The following is a 14163-nucleotide window of genomic DNA, read 5'->3' as shown; positions in this document are numbered from 1 at the left end:
TATGTATTGTACTGTATTGTATTATGAAATGTAAGTGGTTTCCGACAGGGGGCCCCAGTTTGTGTCCAAATTTTGGCAAGAGTTTTGTAAATTACTGGGGGCGAGTGTCAGTCTGTCTTCAGGGTTTCATCCCCAAAGCAATGGCCAAACCGAGAGAGCCAACCAAGATTTGGAGAGAGTGTTGCGATGTTTGGTATCTAAGAATCCTTCCTCCTGGAGTCAGCAACTCTCAATGGTTGAGAACGCTCATAACTCGTTACCAGTGTCATCCACGGGTCTCTCTCGGTTTGAGTGTAGCTTAGGTTACCAGCCACCAATTTTTCCAAGTCTGGAATCTGAAGTCGCGGTCCCCTCCGCCCACGCCTTCGTCCAGAGGTGTCGCTACACGTGGAACAAAGCCTGTGAGACTCTTCTCCAGGTGGGGGCGCGCACCAAGGCTAAGGCCGATCGCCACCGGTTGAAGCCTCCTGTGTACGTCGTTGGTCAAAAAGAGTGGCTTTCTACCAAAAACATTCCACTCCGCTCCGTTTATAACAAGCTAGCTCCCAAAATCATTGGCCTGTTCACTGTCCTTAGTCCGGTGGCAGTCCGACTCAAACTCCCTCCTGCGTACAGGAGAATTCATCCCGTCTTTCATGTTTCTAAATTAAAACCCGTTTTTCATTCACACATTAATCCGCCTACCACAGTTCCCCCTCGTTGCGACTCGTAGACGGGGAACCAACATATTCGGTCAATCATATTCTGGACTCGAGACGGAGGGTACGTGGATTTCAGTATCTGGTGGACTGGGAAGGTTAGAGTATAGAAGTTGGGTACCTGCTAGAGACATTCTGGATCACTCTCTTATCGATTACAATCGACAGGTAAATTCGTCTGGGAGCGCCAGGAGGCGCTCCTAGGGGGAGGGGTACTGTCACGGTTCATGAATTCACTGTCTGTCTTTCCTCCAGTATGTCAGTGTGTGTGTATGTAAGGGTGATTGCCAATCACCGTAATTATCTATATATGTTCATTGTCTGGTGTCTTGTGTTGTCAGATCGTTGTGATAATTCCTGGTGTCCTTTCCTGCTTCCTGTTCACCTTGCTATCTTTGCCTGTGTTGGATTCTAGTTCCTGTTGTTCTGCGTTCTGCCCTGGGATTATTTCTCATCCGGTTTATATTGTTTCGTGCCGGTATTCTCGTGGATCCTCTCTTCACTTCTGCCCTCACCGATCGGGTTGCCTGTCAACCCTGCGTCATTCAGTTTGACCATTCCTGCTCCAGACTGTTTGGACATTGACTTACACTTTATCTATCAATAAACTGTTGTTACTTGCATCTTGTATCCTCCATTATTTATTATGACAATTTCATCTAAGGCTGTATAAGTCAGTTGTAGCTGTTGTGTTTCTGCTCTTCTCTTTTCTTGTCTTGTTGTTCCTCTTATATTCTGTGATTCTGCTTGTTAACTGCAGGTGTTCGTCACTGCTCAATCATCACTTGTAGAGTAAATCCACTTTATTTCACTTACTGCAACATTGCTTTGGTGTTACTTTTACTCTCTATAGATTGGGACCATATGAAAATGAAACAGTGTTTGTTTAACACTGAGGATTTTACTGTGTACCAGCAACATACGTTTTTCAAATTAATTTGGAAAATTGACTTGGTCTGTAACTATGAACATAAACTAGGAAATGTATTATGTAACACATAAGCAAGTTTTGTTGTGGTCTTGCTGGGATCATACCAGTACTCAAAAGACAACATATGCTGGTTCACCAGCAAACCAGCATCCCAAGCTGGTCCCAGCATGCAAAACATACCTTATGCTGGCGACCAGCAATGCTGCAGGGAAGCTCAACCTTCCGTTTGAGAAGCACCCTACATGTATTGCGGTGCATTATGGGATTGAGTATGGGATTGAGTATCTGTTCAGGAATCAGAGTTTTTCTATAATGTCCACTATGTTTCCAAACACCACTACAAATGGCTGTTCTACCAAATATTGTTCTTTTTAAGGGTACAGGGGGCAATTTCATGTGGTTTCATATCATTTTTAAAAAAAGCATAGCGATGAAGTAAGAATAACAGTTTTCAAATAGGCCTATTGATTAACAATGGAGTTTAGTAAACAACAACAACAAAAAAAACTTGGGCGAGAGAGAAAGAAATAATTTAAAAGGTTTATGCTAAACTAAATGCATCTCCCTGATATGTGTATATATATATATATATATATATATATATATATATATATTACTTTATGTCTTTAAATTTTTTTCTTTTCTTCTGTACCTTGCATTATCTTGTTTCATTTCAGAGAGGCACAATGAATGCAGACAACAGTGACAAGAACAGCTGTTTAGAAATGCTTTATTGAATTTCAAAAATACAACTTGTCTTTAGATTAATTTGCTGATTGGTTAATAAAGATTGATTGGTAATGATTAAGGTGATGATCGAGAAGATGATCAGTTCATTCCTTTGACTTCTCAGACTCCTTCACACCAAGCCTTGAATAACAGTGACCGGACAGTCGTTAGTAAAAGGCTCCATGTTAATACATCAAGAACTGGCAGGTAAATTAATTCGAAAACATACCTGCTACTGGCCTCTGACAGTTTGATTGGCCCCAGCGTCACAGTATTAGTGTGGTAGGTGCTGTCAAGGGATCTCTTGCGACGGAAGCGGCAACCTTGGCGGCAGCGAGAGTTGTAATCGTTATCGGGGCAGATGATCACTTTACACTGCAGGTACACATAGGCGTGAGTCCGGAGGAACTTGAAAGCCTGGAAACTGAACCGAGCATAATAGTGCTGACCGCTGGTGTAGGAATAATATGTGTTGTCTCTGGGACATCTACAAAAGATAAAATAAGAGAAATTACTTGGATTTGAAAGAAAACTAAATTTGGACTACAGTCAAACTCAATCACATTGAGTTAGTTTCACTATTAATGCAAATGAGTACAAGAACTATAGTACGTAACAACGTAATTCTTACTAATACTGTCTCACCCGTTACGCAGCAGGTCATAGGAACGATCTTTGAAGTCAGTGGGATTTGGAGATGCTACACAGGTGTCCAGGAAGAGATCCAGGCTGCTGTCAGGCCTGTTTAGCTTGACTTGAACATACAGAGGCTGGTTCAGGTTCACTTCATATGGAGAGTCATAAATTTGTTGGTAGAAACTGCTGGAGGTGTAGAAGGCTATGCTGGCATTGAAGCGTCCCGTTCCTGTGATGTTGGCATTGATGTTCTCCCTGGCCTTGTAGAATATCTGGACCATAATGTCCGGCTCCATTCGGCAGCCCACATGTAGTAGGAACTGTGACTGACGAGTGATCTCACCCGACTGAGACTGAGATGCCCGCACATTGTTGGTGTAGGACACATAACCGTTCATCATCTAGGAGAGAGAGACAGAGGGCAGGTGATGTTGTGTGGTAAACATGCCTCTCAATGATGCTTACTAGCCCGACATAGCAAATTCAAGCATTAAAAGCTGGATCTGACACACATATCATACCTCTTTGGCGGTTCCACATGTGTCGAGAGGGAAGCTGAACACAACCTCAGTACTGTTAATAGTGGGTCTGCAAAGATTATCATCCACATAAAGGTCATTTCCACTTAACCCAAGTGAGTTCAAGTAAGTCCTTTGAATGACAATGACCATGTTGTCTGAGGAACAATTCACATGACCTGCAATACAAAGAATTTCATCCCCTCAATGTAATGTTTGTGCAAGAATATATTTTAAATCTGGGAAAGACAAAGGTGTTGAATGTTTTATAATAGTTATAGTTGTTTAGCATCTAAAAGTTGTTATATTTTAGTTATTTAACATGGTATTACCTTCATCTGCAGTCAGAGAGCTTGTGAAATGGGCCTTGAAACCATGGCTGACACCAGAGTAGTCACTCCTGAAGACAACAGTCAGGTATCGCGAAGAAGAGTGAAACAGCTGGTTGGTGGTGTCATTGAAGCAGACCTTTCCCAGCTGTGGATGACCAGTGGAAGAACCGTCATGTATAGAGATGTAGTCACAGTTACAGCAGCGCTCCAATCTGTAAGAAACAGAAAAATATCTTTAAAGACATTTAACCTCATTTGAATTAAACAAGCCATATAACTGGCCCCACCCGCAGGTCATTAGTGGTACTGCACAAACTCTAATAAACCCCAAATGATAACACTGGTCATTTTTTTTTTTTTTTTTTATAATATATTATTAAATTATATGCTAAAAGAAAATTTGATTATTATATATATAAAATATGGTATAAATATGATGTTTTCATCAATCAAATGTTATGTTTGCTTGTAGATGCAAACATAAGTACCACTAGTAGTTCCACCAAACTTAAGATCCACCTCTAGTTCCACCAAAATTAAATCAATCACAGCTGATCTCTCACTTACTGCACATCAGCAAATGACAGGAAGATCCTCTGTCCTTGCTGAGCAGAGATATACCACACACAGTAGGCATTGTCATGGTAATAGTTTGGGTAGTTTGGACTGGAAAACACCCCAGATTCATACAGGTGTCCTCCACACTGAGGTTGAGAAACTGGAGATCATAATGCCCCAAAATACATGGCATAGCAGTAATCAGCAGTGTCAAGGCATGTAGGAAAAGAGGAGAAAAACACCACAATTGGTACATTTTGCACAGTAGATGCTGTGGAGAGAGTTGTTGATCAACTTTGAAAGGTTTTGTGTAGCCAATTCTCACAAAAAGATGCCTTGCACATATATTTTGAAAACCATATTTGTTAATTGCCCAGGTGATATTTTACGAAATTTAACAAATCTGTTCTACAATAAATATGTAATAGCTCAGTGACACTATCCATTCCAATTATCTATGTCACTTCACAGGTGACAATTAAAGATACTCTGCATGTGACACATTTCACACACACTTTTCACCCATAATCTTTACCTAAAGGCACAAACACACTCATATACCAATTCAATGCTATGTTCTACTCATACATATATTAAGGTCACATTATAAACATTTACCTGCACAGTAAACCAAATAACAGCTACTTGGCCCAACAAACTAGCATTCACGAGTTCGCACACAATCAGATTAGTGAAGACATCGGTGAAGGTCAATGACACGGTCCTATTCCCTGTGCTATGAATGGTCCACATGCATTATTAATGTAGTTATTAGGGAATTGGGGGCTGAAAAATTCACCCATCCAATCTGTCAGATAGCCACCACATGATTCTTCCCATAGAGATGGAAAACTGTCACAACTGTAATTATGAAATATGAAATTTGACATAGCAAAAAAGGAGATGTTGAAATTCATAATATTCAAGTTCAAGTTCTTGTCAGTATTTTGCTTGTGTATGTTTTGGTCTCTAGAGGTCCTCATTGTGCTCTCGTGCCTAGCTTACTAAACTTGTAATTAGTGTAAGTATTTTCACATGTGTCTCATTCAGCTGTGTGCATTTTTGTGACTAAACTCCAAGGAAAGAAATCAGGAGACAGTTTCCTGAGTAAGTGTTCTTAGCCAGGACATTTATGGACTTATGTCTTGCTAAGAGTCTCCAGATCCCCACTGACTCACTCGCTACACCTTTGACAGTTACTCTACTGGATGGAAGACCTCTGGGTCCTGGGAAGGTAACCCTTCTTACCTCTGTCCTTCACCTCTCTATTCACCAACACCAGGAAGAGTTGTGTTTCCACATGATACAGTCTCCAGAGTTCTCTGTTATCCATGATCACCCCTGGCTTCTTCACCTCATCTTACTTGTCCACTGGCACTATCCTCAATTAGGGTGCCACTTGTCATATCACCTATTTGATCCAGAGTTCTCCTGACCCTATTCTCGAGTCTCAAGAACCCCTATACCTATCTCAAGTACCCACTCAGTACCTCCACCTCAAGGCAGTCTTCAGTAAAAAGAAAGCCACCAGGTACCTGTCCCCCAGAGGCTGCATCTTCTCCTTGTCTTCTCCCGAGCCCTCACGGCAGGGATCATTCGTCAGTCCACTTCTGCTGGTGCTGTTTTATTCTTTGTGGGGAAAAAGGGATGGATGCATAGATTACCAAGGTCTCAACAAGATCACTATACGAAACCGTTACCCATTCCTGCTTATGGCCACAGCTTTTGAGATACTGCAGGGAGCTTCCATCTTCACCAAACTCGACTTGCGCAATGTTTACCATCTTGTGTGCATTAGACAAGGTGATGAGTGGAAGACTGCATTTAACACTCCCATTGGGCACTATGAGTACTTGGCTTTACCAATGCTCCCATGGTTTTCCAGGCTCTGATAAATGATATCCTTAGTGACATGCTCATGTCAAACCTGAGAAGTGTGAATTCCATATGACCAAGTACAGTTCCTGGGATTCATCATTAAGCCTGGCCATATTCAAATGGATCCCCGGAAAGTTAAAGCAGTCACGGATTGGCCCGTCTGTGAAGGAGGTACAGCGATTTCTTGGTTTTGCCAACTTTTATCGAAAATTATTTCTGAACTTCAGCTCTGTGGTGGCTCCCCTATCAGCTCTCACTAAAGGGAACAATGCTGGGTTTTGTTGGGGTCCTGAAGCAGAGTCAACCTTCAGTGAATTCAAACTCCACTTTACTTTACAGCACCCATTCTACTCTCCTAGACCCAGACAAATTCTTCGTTGTGGAGGTGGATGCTTCGGATGTGGGTGTTTGGAGCAGTGCTTTCCCAGAAGGGGGAGGATAACAGACTTCATCCATGTGTATTCCTTTACTGCCTTACACCAACAAAGAGGAATTACCATGTGGGAGTTACTGGCTGTTAAACTGGTGCTGGAAGAATGGAGACATTGGCTTGAGGGGGCCAAACACCCATTTCAAGTACTCACTGACCACATTAATCTAGAGTACATTCAGCAGGTTAATCGACTTCACCCTCATCAGGCACGCTGGTCTCTATTCTTCAACCAGTTTGTTTATTTTGGCTCCAAAAATATTTAACCTAATGCACTGTTTTGAGTATACACAAGCAGTAACCAAGAAGATCCTATCTTACCCATTATCCCGAGCTGGCCCCTGTATGATGGGAACTTGAAAATACAGTAAGACAAGCCCAGGCCCGGGAACCAGACAAGCCAGCCAATCCGCTTGTGTGTCCCTAAAGCTGTTCCAGGCACTACTCGCAGCCTTGAATTCCTCCAGGGACAGTTTTGGTGGCCGATCATCAAGGAGGATACCAAAATCTTTGTAAGTGCCTGTCCCACATGCAATCAGGAGAAGGTCTCTCATCGCTCAACTCAGGGGTTGCTCCATCCTCTCTCTATACCTCAAAGACTCTGGTCACACCTCTCCATGGATTTCGTATCTCATTCAGCTGTGTGTATTTAAGTGACTCTGTCTCATAGTTTCTTTGCTTGGTGTTTAGTTGTTCTGAAGCCAGTTGCCTGAGTAAGTGTTCTCTTACTCTGAGACATTTTATTATCTCTTGCCTTTGGATTATACCTTTCTCTGTTTATTTTTTGTGGACTTTCTCTGGACTTTTTTAGCTTTAAGATCTTTGAAATTTTGGAATATTTTTTGTGGAATTACCTTTTTGGACTGGTTTTGTTATTTGAGAATTACATTTTGCTGTTTTGTTGTTGTTTTGTTCCAGCTGTGGATTTTTGATGCTTGAACTTTTACAAAAATGAATTATGCATCTCAACTTCTTCTAAGTGTATCTTACTAATGGGTTCACCATTCTCCAGTGGCTCAAGGATTGAGAGTCTGACTCTCATGGTGGAGACCTGAGTTAAAGTCCGGGCTATGATAGTTCTATTCTTTTAATCACGTACCTACAAAGACCCAGTTTGCATGAAATCCTCTTCTTGTTACACTTGCATCACTGTAGAAAAGCACAGTCAGATCATTGTTGCTTGATTTTAAAGACTGGTTCCTGTACTCTCGTATTTCGTCCAGTAAAGGGTGGAGGGTAGAAGGACCATCATATACTCTGATGTAATCACAGCACTTTTCTAAACTAGCAGGCAGAAAAGAGAGAAAACATGCAAATGTAATTATGGTTTGTCCACCATATTAGTATTTTGTAGCAATGTTTTCTTTGACAAAGGAAATCTGAAAGTTGCAAATTTTTTGTATTCTCAGTTTCAATATCAGAGAATTTAAATGTCCTACTCAACATCGGTGAAGGTCAGTGACACAGTCCTGTTCCCTGTGCTATGAATGGTCCACGTGCATTGTGAATAATCAGGGTAGTTATTGGGGTACCGGGGGCTAAACAATTCACCCATTGAATCTGTCAGATTGCCACCACATGATTCTTCACATAGAGATGGAAAATACAATAAAAAGACAGTCATGACAGTAACTATGAGATAATGAGTAGAAATTTCACATCACAAACTAGGAGATATTGAAATTCATAATATTATAGATCAAGTCCTATTCATCTCTTTTAATCGCTTACCTACAAAGACCCAGTTTGCATGAAATCCTCTATTTGTTACACTTGCATCACTGTAGAAAAGCACAGTCAGATCTTTGTTGCTTGATTTGAAAGACTGGTTCCTGTACTCTCGTATTTCGTCCAGTAAAGGGTGAAGGGTAGAAGGACCATCATATACTCTGATGTAATCACAGCACTTCTCTAAACTAGCAGGCGGAAAAGAAAGAAACACATGCAAATGTAATTATGGTTTGTCCACCATATTAGTATTTTGTAGCAATGTTTTCTTTGACAAAGGAAATCTGAAAGTCACACATTTTTAGTATTCTCAGTTTCAATATCAGAGAATTAAAATGTCCTACTCAACATCGGTGAAGGTCAGTGACACAGTCCTGTTCCCTGTGCTATGAATGGTCCACGTGCATTGTGAATAATCAGGGTAGTTATTGGGGTACCGGGGGCTAAAAAATTCACCCATCGAATCTGTCAGATTGCCACCGCATGATTCTTCACCTAGAGATGTAAAACAGGATAAAAAGATAGTCACGCCTGTTATTATAAGAGAATACTCGAAATATGACATAGCAAACGAAAGATTGAAATTCAGGTTTCACTTTATTTTGATGGTCCCTTTAACACATTCTGTTGACTATAAGAAACGTTGCACCTACAGTACATGTCTATACTCTCATTAGAGTGTCAGTAGAGTATTAGTAGACTGGTAGGGTTAGGGTTAAAATAAGTTTACATGTAGTTGCAAAGTTACTTATAGTCAGTAGAATGTCTGTTGGAGGATCATCACAATAAAGAGTTGGCAGATATTAAGCAGACAGTCTACTAATACTCTAATGAGAGTTAGTTTACATGTAGTTGCAAAGTTACTTATAGTCAACAGAATGTTCAAAAGGGATCATCAAAATAAAGTGTTACTGAAATTCATAATATCATGGATCAAGTTCTGTTCATTTCTTTTAATCACTTACCCAAAAAGACCCAGTTTGCATGAAATCCTCTACTTGTTACACTGTGATCACTGTAGAAAAGCACAGTCAGATCATTGTTGCTTGATTTGAAAGACTGGTTCCTGTACTCTCGTATTTCTCCCAGTAAGGCGTGGAGGGTAGAAGGACCATCATACACTTTGATGTAATCACAGCACTTCTCTAAACTAGTGGGCAGAGACCGAAAACACATGCAAATGTATTACTTTCTCCACCATATATATATAGTGTAGCAATGTTTTCTTGAAAAAAAGGGAAATCTGAAAGTTACACATTTTTGTATTCTCAGTTCCAAATTTAAGAAAATCAAATAGTGTCCTACGCAACATCGGTGAAAGTCAATGACACGGTCCTGTTCCCTGTGCTATGAATGGTCCACGTGCATCGTGCATTATTAATGTAGTTATTAGGGTATCGGGGGCTGAAAAATTCACCCATCCAATCTGTCAGATTGCCACCACATGATTCTTCACATAGAGATGGAAAATACAATAAAAAGACAGTCATGACAGTAACTATGAGATAATGAGTAAAAATTTCACCTCACAAACTAGGAGATATTGAAATTCATAATATTATAGATCAAGTCCTATTCATCTCTTTTAATCGCTTACCTACAAAGACCCAGTTTGCATGAAATCCTCTATTTGTTACACTTGCATCACTGTAGAAAAGCACAGTCAGATCATTGTTGCTTGATTTTAAAGACTGGTTCCTGTACTCTCGTATTTCGTCCAGTAAAGGGTGGAGGGTAGAAGGACCATCATATACTCTGATGTAATCACAGCACTTTTCTAAACTAGCAGGCAGAAAAGAAAGAAACACATGCAAATGTAATTATGGTTTGTCCACCATATTAGTATTTTGTAGTAATGTTTTATTTGACAAAGGAAATCTGAAAGTTGCACATTTTTAGTTTTCTCAGTTTCAATATCAGAGAATTCAAATGTCCTACTCAACATCGGTGAAGGTCAGTGACACAGTCCTGTTCCCTGTGCTATGAATGGTCCACGTGCATTGTGAATAATCAGGGTAGTTATTGGGGTACTGGGGGCTAAAAAATTCACCCATCGAATCTGTCAGATTGCCACCGCATGATTCTTCACCTAGAGATGTAAAACAGGATAAAAAGATAGTCACAACTGTTATTATAAGAGAATAACTCGAAATATGACATAGCAAACTAGGAAAGATTGAAATTCAGGTTTCACTTTATTTTGATGGTCCCTTTAACACATTCTGTTGACTATAAGAAACGTTGCACCTACAGTACATGTCTATACTCTCATTAGAGTGTCAGTAGAGTATTAGTAGACTGGTAGGGTTAGGGTTAAAATAAGTTTCAAGTAGTTGCAAAGTTACTTATAGTCAGTAGAATGTCTGTTGGAGGATCATCACAATAAAGAGTTGGCAGATATTAAGCAGACAGTCTACTAATACTCTAATGAGAGTTAGTTTACATGTAGTTGCAAAGTTACTTATAGCAGAATGTTCAAAAGGGATCATCAAAATAAAGTGTTACTGAAATTCATAATATCATTGATCAAGTTCTGTTCATTTCTTTTAATCACTTACCCAAAAAGACCCAGTTTGCATGAAATCCTCTACTTGTTACACTGTGATCACTGTAGAAAAGCACAGTCAGATCATTGTTGCTTGATTTGAAAGACTGGTTCCTGTACTCTCGTATTTCTCCCAGTAAGGCGTGGAGGGTAGAAGGACCATCATACACTTTGATGTAATCACAGCACTTCTCTAAACTAGTGGGCAGAGAGCGAAAACACATGCAAATGTATTACTTTCTCCACCATATTTATATAGTGTAGCAATGTTTTCTTGAAAAAAAGGGAAATCTGAAAGTTACACATTTTTGTATTCTCAGTTCCAAAATTAAGAAAATCAAATAGTGTCCTACGCAACATCGGTGAAAGTCAATGACACGGTCCTGTTCCCTGTGCTATGAATGGTCCACGTGCATCGTGCATTATTAATGTAGTTATTAGGGTATCGGGGGCTGAAAAATTCACCCATCCAATCTGTCAGATTGCCACCACATGATTCTTCACATAGAGATGGAAAATACAATAAAAAGACAGTCATGACAGTAACTATGAGATAATGAGTAAAAATTTCACATCACAAACTAGGAGATATTGAAATTCATAATATTATAGATCAAGTCCTATTCATCTCTTTAAATCACATACCTACAAAGACCCAGTTTGCATGAAATCCTCTTCTTGTTACACTTGCATCACTGTAGAAAAGCACAGTCAGATCATTGTTGCTTGATTTTAAAGACTGGTTCCTGTACTCTCGTATTTCGTCCAGTAAAGGGTGGAGGGTAGAAGGACCATCATATACTCTGATGTAATCACAGCACTTTTCTAAACTAGCAGGCAGAAAAGAAAGAAACACATGCAAATGTAATTATGGTTTGTCCATATTAGTATTTTGTAGTAATGTTTTCTTTGACAAAGGAAATCTGAAAGTTGCACATTTTTAGTTTTCTCAGTTTCAATATCAGAGAATTAAAATGTCCTACTCAACATCGGTGAAGGTCAGTGACACAGTCCTGTTCCCTGTGCTATGAATGGTCCGCGTGCATTGTGAATAATCAGGGTAGTTATTGGGGTACCGGGGGCTAAAAAATTCACCAATCGAATCTGTCAGATTGCCACCACATGATTCTTCACCTAGAGATGTAAAACAGGATAAAAAGAGAATAACTAGAAATTTCACATCACACACTAGGAGAGGCTGAAATTTATGGTATATCATAGATCAAGTTCTATTCATTTCTTTTAATCACTTACCCAAAAAGACCCAGTTTGCATGAAATCCTCTACTTGGTACACTTGCATCACTGTAGAAAATCACAGTCAGATCATTGTTGCTTGATTTGAAGCTTGATTTGTTCCTGTACTCTCGTATTTCTCCCAGTAAAGGGTGGAGGGTAGAAGGACCATCATATACTCTGATGTAATCACAGCATGTTTCCAAACTAGCAAGCAGATACGAGAGAGAAACACATGCAAATTTAATGCTTTTTTTTATTTTTATTAAGAATATTTAAGTGTTTACAAAATACTTCACAAATACATTTTAAAAACATTTTGACACTAGCAATGACAAATAAGAAAAAGGGAAGAGCGATGTCCTACTCAACATCGGCAAAGGTCAATCCCACGGTCCTGTTCCCTGTGCTATGAATGGTCCACGTGCATTGCACATTATTAGAGTAATTATTTGGGTACCAGGGGCTAAAAAATTCACCCATCCAGTCTGTCAGATTGCCACCACATGGTTCTGAACATAAACGTGGAAAACAAGAGAATAAAATGACAGTCACAAATTAAAACATAAAAATACTGTATCTAGAAAAAAACCCAGACAGATACCAGGAGATCCTTCGGTGGAATACAGCCAGTCACCTAAAACAAAATAAAAATATAATATTGATTGATGTTTCCACATTTTATAAAAATATGCATAAGACAGCCATGTTCTACACAATATAATGTATAATGTTAAATGACATTTACCTGTTGTCCATGACACAATGGTGCTAACAAATCAGACTATCATTGCAAAAAGCTATTCTCTATCTAGCATAATAATAATACAAAATTATTATTTCGAAGAACTGTCATTATTATAATTTGTACTATTTGTTATATGATAGTACTCTGTCACCACACTCCTCCCAAATGTTCCTCAGATGACCTATTTCAATAGATAGATAGATAGATAGATAGATAGATAGATAGATAGATAGATAGATAGATAGATAGATAGATAGATAGATGGATGGATTTACCTGATTTACCTGTTGTCCATGAACCAAACGTATCTGCTAGAATATGACATATAGACATAACATTTAATGAAATGTAAAACTTGTCTTTCTGTACAGTATGTGCAATGTATTACATGTAATCTCTGCAGAGCCAGCTCTACGAACTGAGAAATTATACATAATTTAAGCAAAACACATGATGTTCAAGCAGGCAGGCGTTTTCCATAAAAAGATTTGGATAAACTTTATTTTAAGGTGTCATTGTTACAGTTATACATTTAAGTACTTAGTAATATTAAGCAACTACATGTACTTCCTATAGGGTTAGGGTAGGATTAGGATTTGGTTGAGAGTTAGTTGCATGTAATTATGCAAAATGTACTCATAATTAAACCTCATAATTTATTACTATGGTAGTACATGTAACATATGTAACAAGGACACTGTAAAATAAAGTGTTACCAAAGATTTCTCCAGTGATTTTCTCTTACCTTGATATGCAGTTAGAAGCAGACAGAGAAGGAGAGTCAGGGCTTCCATCTTTTTCTTCTGATCAAGTTTGTCTTCAAAATGTCAATCCTGACTTTTATAGTCAAAACCATCATAAGGGGGATTTCCTTATGACACATTAATATCCTGGAGCCCGTGCTGCAACAAAATCTATAGAGCAGCAAAATCGTGGAAAAGACACAGCTGAATATTATGCAACTTTCATTATTACTCTCGACTGTATTAATTTATGGACATTTCTGTTGACACAAAGTTTGAGATTATGGAGTGATCATGTTAAAGATATTGTAAACATACTTTCAGTCAAGGTTTTTATTACTTTACAAAAATACTTACAGTTTTACAAAAATATGAATAAGGAGATAAGAAGTAGATTTCAAAACATATTTCTAGTAAAACATTATTTTTATTTTTTACAGCAAAGAACTGCCAC

General features: G+C 39.0%; 1 protein-coding gene across 1 annotated transcript; it reads right to left on the bottom strand.

Moving 5' to 3' along the window:
* Window positions 1–2349: 2349 nt before the first annotated feature.
* On the bottom strand, window positions 2350–13770 carry LOC309478812 (scavenger receptor cysteine-rich domain-containing protein DMBT1-like). Its single transcript, XM_082142568.1, has 23 exons — window positions 13712–13770; window positions 13242–13277; window positions 12823–12855; window positions 12586–12730; window positions 12238–12425; window positions 11967–12117; window positions 11629–11813; window positions 11337–11481; window positions 10997–11181; window positions 10377–10527; window positions 10036–10220; window positions 9744–9888; window positions 9404–9588; window positions 8783–8933; window positions 8442–8626; window positions 8150–8294; window positions 7810–7994; window positions 4412–4562; window positions 3845–4056; window positions 3516–3691; window positions 3004–3395; window positions 2588–2845; window positions 2350–2499 (listed from the first exon to the last, which is right to left on the bottom strand). The coding sequence occupies exons 1-23, from the start codon at window positions 13758–13760 to the stop codon at window positions 2463–2465; spliced, it is 3675 nt and encodes a 1224-aa protein (XP_081998694.1). The 5' UTR covers window positions 13761–13770; the 3' UTR covers window positions 2350–2462.
* Between the last annotated feature and the right edge of the window lie 393 nt (window positions 13771–14163).

The sequence above is a fragment of the Leuciscus leuciscus genome (genome assembly GCF_965113295.1).
Source record: "Leuciscus leuciscus genome assembly, chromosome: 17".
In the NCBI taxonomy this organism is placed as follows: Eukaryota; Metazoa; Chordata; class Actinopteri; order Cypriniformes; family Leuciscidae; genus Leuciscus; species Leuciscus leuciscus.
The sequence above is the reverse complement of the archived record's forward strand: the minus strand, read 5'-3'. Positions and strand labels throughout refer to the sequence as shown.